General features: G+C 57.3%; 1 protein-coding gene across 1 annotated transcript in view; it reads right to left on the bottom strand.

Moving 5' to 3' along the window:
- Hcn4 (hyperpolarization activated cyclic nucleotide gated potassium channel 4) overlaps positions 1 to 7,336 on the bottom strand; it is a 41,585-nt gene extending 34,249 nt beyond the window's left edge. Inside the window, exon 1 of the mRNA XM_005369489.3 lies at positions 5,990 to 7,336. Within this exon, the coding sequence (XP_005369546.1) occupies positions 5,990 to 6,774 (785 nt within the window). The 5' untranslated portion in view covers positions 6,775 to 7,336. The remainder of the gene's footprint in view (positions 1 to 5,989) is intronic.
- Between the last annotated feature and the right edge of the window lie 1,827 nt (positions 7,337 to 9,163).

Here is a 9,163-nt window from a genome sequence, read left to right as displayed (position 1 = left end):
CCCGAGGACTCTCTGCACTGTAGTGGTCCACAGGATGCTGTTCATCAGTACCAGAGTACTCTATGCATTGTATGTGGTCCACAGGATGCTGTTCATCAGTACCGAGTACTCTCTGTGCTATCTTGAGCATTCTCAAGCCAGAGAACTCACCACGTCTCACTGCTGTCTCCTGCCCTAGCTTTTGATGGCAGTGAAGGTAGAAAGTATCTCTGAGTGCTTTCCTGGCCCTTGGGACCACAGATTTCCAGGTCCCTGGCACTGCTTTCTTAGCAAGGAAGCCTGGCTGGCAGGGAGCATCCTCTCCAAAGCCAAGATAATGCCCCTGCCCTCCAGTGGCCCTCTCTGGCTGGGAAGCATGGATTCTTCAGCATCCCCTGGGCCCAAGCAGGACTGCCTGGCTGGCCTCTGTGGCCTTTCTATTAATTAGCAGCTGACAGCCCAGCTTTGTAAGCGCTCTCAAGTCAGGCTGGAACCACGGCTGCCTCAGTTATACGACAAGCACCCAGGGGACTGGGCCAGGACCTTCGGCTCTACATGATTCCCCCTTGGTATCCTGTTTTGGCAGACACAAGGGCCACTCGAGCTCCTATGACACTTGTCCTCCTCCCTGTTATCTGAGTGGAGGCCAGGAGAGGGAAAAAAGTTGACAGGCAAGCCTATACCACAGAGGAGGCTGCTGTCCACAGCCAGGGGCAGGAAAGGTGAACGCAGGACTGGGACAGATCCCACGCTCAAGGTACTAAGGCAGCTGCTATTCAGGATGCCTCTGTCCCCTCCCAGAGGGCCACTGTTACAGCTACCCTGTCACTTCTGGACTCTCATCAACAATGCCACTCAGAAATCTCACTGCGGTACGACATCCTTGTGTACCCTGTTTCTGCTCTCCCTCTCTCAGGCTCCTGCCTCTGACCCTTAGGACAGGCGAGAAGCTGAGAAAGTGGTGGCATGGTGTCCCCTCGTCTCCTCCTGCTCTTCAGCCTCCCTAGAGACAGCATGTGGAGCCAGCAAACCCAACCAAACCTCAAACAACAGTGCAGGAAGCAGGAGATGAGGTTGTGAATCTGACATCCCAGGGCGCAAGCTGAACTCTGAGGCCTGGCCCACCTACCTTACAGCATCCTGCCCTGCCGAGCTGAGATTGGGGCTGGAGGCCAAGGGCTCCATTGCCAAAGGCAGAAGGAACAGGCTCAGAGCTCTGCAAGCATGGCCTACGCATCTGGGTTGTAAGCTCAGGACTCCACACCTGGTACCAGGGCACCAGGAACATGATTACACGCCAGAAGCTGCATTTTAACAAGGTCCCAGAGTGAGATGGATAACATCCCAATGCGGAGCTGCATTAAAACAACCGGAGTTCCACCCAGTGCCACTAAGTAGCCAGGAGGGACTGATGGATGGTTTGGATAAGTGGAAGAAAGACGTGGGAATGCAAAGCCTTACAACCTGGGGAGGAGATGAACAGACAGAAGAGCATTGTTGGGTTTCCCTATGTGAAGTCTGCTACCTACTAGTATGAAATCCTTGGCTCATAAAACCAAAGGGATAGAGACAAGGCCAAACAGGAGAAGGCAGCCCCCAGACCCATGATAGTTATTAGATGTAGGAGCTAGAAGCAAGTTACAGGGAGAGTCAGATAGCCAAGGGGCTTAGCCCTCTGACCCAGTGGGTCTCCAGGCCCCTGCACTTCAAGCGTCACTAGCTCTAGCCTTGTGAGGTGGGGCAGGCTGCACAGCTGGGGAGTCCGCTGCCCACTGTGCCAGCCGACAGCACCACCCAGGCAGCTCGCCTTGGAATTCCCCTCTGCACCCAGGCTCCCTCCGGTCCCTGCTGCCTGTGCCTGCCGTGCCTGCCGTGCCTTTCACCCCGCTTCCCACATTGCCAGCAGGAGCAGCTGGCCCAAGAAAGGCCCTCCTGAGAAAGAGCCTCCAAACTCCCAGACCCAGAGCCAGGCTGCCTCCTTCCAGTCCTTCCCAAGCCTGCGAGGGAGAGCACACTGGAGTAAGTCAAGGAATGGGTTGCCAAACAGATCTCTTCTTTCTCAGTCTTCTGAGTCTGATCCCCGACTGCTTTTGTACTCTGCTGGCAAGGGGAAGTCCAAGTCTAGGTTACAGAGGGACACTCCCCACACACACACCATACTAGATTCCAAGGAAGGCTGGTGCCCCACCCCAGCAGGGCCTAGACTCTCTTACCATGACCTGCAGTAGAATCCACAGCCATCAGCCCCCACATGATTCTCATGGGAAAGCCCAGACACATGAAACGGTGTGCCACATTGCACGTGCCTATCTGTATGTGTATTTTTCTAGATACTGACTTGGTAGTTTCTAGCAGGCTCTCAGTGAGGTCTGACAACAGACTGGTTCATGGCTGGAGCCCAGGACAGAGATCCATGTGTTACTCCCAGGACCAAGGGGGGGGGGGGGAAGAGTGACGGCAGGGAAGATATTTGGCTACTCACTGTAGACTCTCACCTCTGAGTGCCTACACTTGCACAGTTTGTGTCTAACGGAAATGAACGAGAGAAGTCCCATTTTCTGAGCAGGAAAAGTGAGGCTCACAGGTTAATAACTCAAGCAGGGACTAATAGCAAACAGGATGGGGAGGGATGTGTAGTGAGCAATGGCATGGAGCTGGTGCAGCAAAAAGAAGTCTGCTTAGGCAAACCCTAGGCCCTGCCATCATCTCAGTGTCCAGAGTTTCAAAGCCCAACTGCTTCAGCCCCAATAAAAGGATGCTTTTAGATCCTTCAGCCTCTTCCTTTCCTCCTGGATTTAAAAGGATCAGGCCAGAAGAGGGCAAGGAGGTGTAGAGAAACCTGCTTTTGCCCACTCGCTACTGTGTAGGGCACGGCAGTAGTTCCAGAGCTAATATTCAGATAAGAGCTTCCCTGATAGCCACTGTGTCCACCCACACAGCCCCAACACAGTCTCAGACACACATCTCCAACATACACACTCCCAGATCAACTCCCTGAGCCTGGCGTTTGAAATTTTGGCTAATCAGCCTCCAGAACAAAGGCAGCTACACCCTCTCTCAGGGTCCCTGCTCTCTCTTTCCCCTCCCCATCTTCTTGGGAAACCAGAATTATGTAGCTAATGTGCTGTGTGTTCTTATGGTCCAACCATCAAACCCAGGCTTCAAGGACAGAGCTCCCATGGGAAAAAGGACTGGTTCTGGTACCTTGGTCAACAGCGATGGCCCAGGGAAAATGTCCTGAGGGTTGCCACACGCTGGCTTCCCCATCAACAAACTGTGAGTATGAGCTTCAAAAGGCTAATGGAGTGTTGGAAAGGAAGGGAAGTCTGGAGCCTGGGGTAATGAGAATGGTACAGGCAAGAAGCAGGATAGTCAGGAATCGCCTAGTCTCTCTCAGCCATGGCCCAGGTTCTGGTGACTTCAGCCTATGACTTCTCAGGGAAGGGTACCCAGCCCTTCTCTCCCAGGAAAGATGTCAGAAGCAGCCCATCATAGCCAGCCCCGAACTTCAAACCGCAAACTCAATCTATCATAGTTTGCCGCTGATTCTTTATTAAACCAATTCTGCTGGATCAATGCTTCCTGCCAGTCAAAATGATGAATAAATCCTCAGTGGGTCTAGGAAGCACTTGCAGAAGCTCTGGTGGGTAATGACGGCTGTCTCCAGATAAAGGCCCAAGGCCAGTGGCTGAAACTTCATGATTCAAAGCTTGGATTCTCGAGGGGGAGTGGAGGTTCAGGAGGAGTGAAGTGATTCCTAAGCTTAGATTCAGCTAGTCCCTCGTCTCATTGATTTCTGAGGTTAAGATTAGCTGTTTGGGCCTAAGAAGAGGAAGGGGCATGACCGCTGCCCTCCAGAGACGCACACAGTCTGCCTTGAATCGTTTTCCTTCCTATAGGTTCAGCATCAGCCAGCTGCAAGGCTGGGCTTAGAAGCTGTGCACTTCCAGCTGCTAGTCTCTGCTGCCTGTTGCCAAAAAACCACATCAAATCCCAGTTGGGCTGGCAGTGGCAGTGCGAGCCTTTAATCCTAGCATTTGGGAGGCAGAGGCAGGTGGATCTCTGAGGTAGAAGCCAGCCTGGTCTATAGAGAGAGTTCCAGGACAGCCAGGGCTACACAAAGAAATCCTATCTCAAAAAAAAAAAAAAAAAAGGAAAGAAAGAAACAAAAAAGGTTGGCCTATTATTCTGTTGTCTATCTGTCTTCCTGTGTCCACCCTCTCCAGTGTCCCCAAAGCCTGTGTTGGTGGAGGCTCTGCAGATAGGGGACTGCAAACCAGCAGTTATGAATGTCACAGCTAAGACTAGGAAAGCTTTGGCTGTGTGTGTGTTGGGGGGAACAGGGAGGGGGTGCTTCATTCCCAGATCTTGACCATCTAAGGGAAGATGGGTGGGGAGGGCAAGGCTTTGCAGCCAGGAGGTTCTTCATCAGTGCTTGTAAGCATGTAAGACATGCCTGGGGTTGACAATGGGCTTGAAGATAAGAACCGTGAATAGAAGTTTTCCCAGCACAATGATGGGCAGAAAAGTTGAGCACTTGATGGGAGTACCTCAGCAGTCTCAAGTGATGGTCCTGGACCTGACGGTCACCACCACTGAGGGAGGAGAAGCCTGGGATACCCAGGGACAGCGGGGGGGCAACACGGAAGCGTCAGGTCCCAGTCCTAGACACAGAGGCTCACAATTGATCCTGAGGAGGGTCCACCTTTGCTCACACAGTTTGAAAGCTAGAGCTCTGTCCAGCAAGCCTACTGCCTCCTTGCTATCTGAGGACAGGAGGGTCAGAAAGAAAGAACAATCAATTTCTCAAAAGGAAAAGGGGAAAGGAACCCAAAGAGGCTGCCTCTCTATTCACCACCTATTTTAAGCCACCAAAGTGTTGTCTGACTGGTCATTCCCAGCCAAAGAAATCTCTCTCATTGGATGGAAAATAGCTTTGCTCTCATTACAAATCCAGCTTCCCTGGAGTTTGTAAAGAGGCTCTGGTCGGCGAAATGTTCCTTTATACAGCGAGGCCAGCAGGTAGGCAGGCAAGGGAGACAAACGGGGCAGGACACCGAGAGAGAGATGGGAAGAAAACCCGGTTAGATCTTCATCTAAACTGGTGGGCTAAGAAAGCCTCAGGAGGCCGCGAGCAAGAGCTCAGAACCATGACCAGGATAAAGGTATTCCTGCTGCAAACCAGAGGCAACTCACAGCCTCTCCTTCCACAGAGTCCAGTCCACAGGCCCGATTCATATCCACTGATCAATGGTATTGACTGAGGAGAGGCAAAAGGGGACAGGATCCCCTAGAGATGGGAATGAGACACTGGAATACTTGGGGACCGATAAATAGCTGCACGTCGGTCAGGACACCAGACATCTTCACTGACCACTGTGAGCAAGGTCATTCCGCCCTGCCAGCATGAAAGCTAGCTGCATCAGGGTCCCTGCTCCTGGCCCACCACTCAGCATGAGGAGCTGGGTAAAGTGTGCAGAGGGCTTTCATCCTGGGCCTGAGGTGCCAGTGACCTCAGTCCTCCAGGAATCTGGCTGCAGCTTCACAGGCCCAGCAACCACATTAATACCTGCAGTCAGCACCCAAGGAGCTGGCCCAGCTGCTAAGATGTCTATCTCCCTCCATGACCCTTCTCTGCAAGCTGAATGACCTGGAGCTGCCTGTAGGATGGCCACCTTGACTCTGCAGCTTCCAAGGGGGAGGTGCATGGCTTGGATAAGCAGAGTCCTACCCGGGCTGCAGGCAGGGCTAGGCCAGGCTCAGAACACCTTTGAGCTTGTCTCCAATGCAGCCCAGACCTTGGAAAAGAGATGGCAGGAACCTGAAGACTGAGAAAGTTCCCAGTGCGCTGCAGGGGTCCGGGGGTGTCTGCGATGCTACAGGCACCCCACTTCTCTGTGAGCTTCCAGCACAAGGAAGGAAAGTTAACTCAGGCTGGGAGGCAGGACTGGGAAGAAAGCATGCCTTCAACTGTACAAGGCATCCACAGCATCCCCACCTGGCCTCTTACCTGAAGTCGCTGTAAGGGTGGATAATCCAAAACCCGGCTGACTTAACCCTTTCCTGCTCACGCTCCACCGCTTTCTGACTGCCGAACATCCTTAGGGAGAATTTGTTGACCCCAGGTTGCAGCATGGCACCGAACTGGCGCTGCATGAAGCCGCTCTGGCCCAGGCGCACCTCGGCCTCGGGAAGAATCTGGTCACTGGCGGCCGCGCCTCCCTCCACTTTGATAGCGGTGTCCGCCGAGGGTTGCTCGCAGGAGGTGGAGGCCGGCTGCGGCTGCTGCTGGGGCGGCGGCGAGGCTGCGGGCTGTGCCGCGGCACCGGGGCGCTCGGGCTCGGCCGCCAGGCCCGGGGGCGTCCTGTCCTCGCCGGGGGACGCGTCGCCCTCGGCGGCGATGAGCCGCCGCTCCTCCGCGGAGTCATGCAGGTGCCCGTGACTGCTGCCGCTCCCTGCTCCACCACTGCCGCCGCCCCGGCTGCCCAGCGAGGCCAGGCTCCCGCGGAAGCGCCTGCAGTCACCGTTAGTGCTGGACTTGCCGGCGCTGCGGCCCGGCCCCTCGCTGTCTGCCGCCCCGAGGGCCGCACCCCGGGACTCCGCGCAGCCGGCGACCACCGAGGGCGAGGGTGAGGGCAGGGGACGCAGCCGGATGCTCCTGCGGCTCGGGTCCTGGCGGCCCCCGGCCCCCTCCTCCTCGCCATCCTCTTCCTCGTCCATGATCCACGCCTTGGCCCCCACCTGCTGCGGGAGGCTGTAAAGCCGCTTGCGCATAGACGGCGGCAGCTTGTCCATGGTGCCAGGGGCTGGGCCGGGGGCAGTGGTGCGGGTGCGGCACAGGAGACCCGCTCCAGGTGCGCCGGCCAGTGGGGACGCGTCCTTCGCTGCCGACCCGGGGCCGCCTCAGGAGCCCATGATCTCGCCGACTGCGCGCCGAGGGGAGGCTCCTAGTCCGGCCGCGGGTCCCCGGGTTCGCAGCGCTGCGCCTCCTCTCCGGCCGGGCTTGGGCGCGGGGACCCCACGCTCCCTCCCTCTCTTCCCTCCCTCCTGCGATTAGGGGCGCGGCGCGCGGCCCGGCTCCAGGCGCCCCGCCCCCGCGGGGAACAATGGGCGCGGGCAGCAGCGGCGCTGCGGCCGCCGCGCTCCGGGAACCGCTCTGGAGCGAGAGCGCACTGTCCGCGTGGCTCCCAGGAGTGCGTTCGGCGGGCGGCTGCGGCTGTCAATGTGTGTGGCCACCCGGGCTCTGCGGCCGGCCACCCCACGATCTTGCCTTGCCTCCTCTGGCTGAGCCCGGCGGGCGGGTCCTGGGGACTCCCGCCGCAGCCAAGCGGAGCCCAGCGGCCCGCCGGGCTTACATCAGCGGCCGCCTCTCCCGGAGCGCCCTCCGGCAGCGATCGGGCTCCCGCGCCCCGGAATATTCATGAAGCCGCCGCAGCTCGCGGGTTGCCATAGGAGCGGCTCCTGCAGCCTGGCCTGCCTACCTGGGCTTCTTAAAGGGGCAGCGGCGCCCCAGCCCAGACATAGAGGGGGGCGGGGGGCGGGCCTGATGGGGGGCGCGGGGCGGAACCTCGCCAGCCTTTAGGGACTGAGGTAGGAGGTGTCCTTACTCCGGTGCGCGTAATGATTTCTGCTGACCAAGGACTGAGAGAGCCCCCCCAAATGAGGGCTCCTTCTGGGGCTCAATACTGGGGGGCGGGGTTTCCCAGTCTCTCCCGCTAGCTTGGGGCTTTCCTAGCCTGGCCGGCTCTCTTTACGCTAGGGTCTCGGACCCTCCTCTGGGGAGGCGTGTCGGTCGCATGGCTGCGGAGCGGCTGCTTTCCCGCAACTCGCCTGGAGAGGGGGTTTCCGGAAAACGCTTCGAGTCCGGGCGGCTCCCAGGGTTTTCCTGAGCCACGGGCGGGGGGCGAACCCCGCGTGGGTCTTCCCCAGCGTGGCGCAGAGGGCTTGCGGGAAACTCTCCAGGCGCGCACAGGGCGCGCGGATGGACCCGGCCCTGCGAGGTAAGACTTCGAAGAAATGCACGGGGAGCGGCAACCACAGGCTCGGGATCCCAGCGGCGGACTCCCCACCTCCCACTACCCAGCGTCTTTCCCGGAGCGATTCGATGTGGGGTTCCCAAGACCCGGCTGTAGCCAGAAGGCTATGGGCAGGCTCCTCTGGCGACCTGGCACTCTGAGAACTGGTTTTGAATCCCTCGCCCTGTGTTCTCATCCAGTTGAGACACCTCCCGTATGCACCGGCTTTAGAGGGTTCCACCTCCACCCAGACACTCTTGCCCCTCGCCCAGCATCTGCACAGCCCAGCCCCCATTTGATCCCTCTCTTGAGGCAGTCCGGGAATGCACCTGGGCGTCTTCTCTCTCCCCGTGTTACATTCTCGGCTTAAGGGCAAATCCTAGTTGCTCAGCCTAAGGTATGGTACAGTAACACTTCAGGACAGCGTGTAACACCCCACATTAGCTTAGAAATTGGGTGAAGGGGCGATTCTCCGAGGGAGAGCTAGCCAGAGAAGGTTGGAGTCTGTGGTACAGAGACAGACCCTCAGCAGACAAGGACAGGAAGGCAAAAACGGCCCCCAACTCTCTGAGGAATAGCATGAAGTTTAAATTTGAATTCTTAGCCTGCTTGTGTCCGTACACACACCCAGAGTGGGAATGTTGGAGGCAGCCGGTTTTGGGTGGTGGACAGACTAGTGGGGTCTTTTTTCCCCAACCCACTGGACCGCAGGACTTCGCATGGGGGGTGGGGATAACTAGGGTGATGACATCACCGGAGCTGGCATTTCTACTTTTGAGCAGTTCTGAGCTGACAGTTTCCCCGCACCGATGCTGGGAGGCATGATCTCTCAATGTCCTTGGGTCTCCTTGAGGAGTGCTCTTAACTGCCTGAGAGCCCCGTCTGCCCCGTGTATAAAGACCTTCCTTTAGCTCACTTTCTAGTTTCTCTATTCCCCAGAAACCACTCTGCAGTGACCCAGCTGCAGGATGGCAGCACACACAGAGCATCTTCCCCTCTAGGAACGCTTTCCTGACCACCCAGACCTTGGTCATGTCCCCACTTCTGGTTCTTACAGCCAGCAAGTCTCCATTAATCTGAGCACCAATGTCGCCAAGCAGCCCATGTCCCCAGTTTCTTAAGGGGAAGACAGAACTGACTTCCTCTCAGGAGCCTGGGCACCACCATAA

The sequence above is a fragment of the Microtus ochrogaster genome, unplaced genomic scaffold, assembly GCF_000317375.1.
Source record: "Microtus ochrogaster isolate Prairie Vole_2 unplaced genomic scaffold, MicOch1.0 UNK49, whole genome shotgun sequence".
In the NCBI taxonomy this organism is placed as follows: domain Eukaryota; kingdom Metazoa; phylum Chordata; class Mammalia; order Rodentia; family Cricetidae; genus Microtus; species Microtus ochrogaster.
This window is presented reverse-complemented; position numbering and strand designations above follow the sequence as displayed.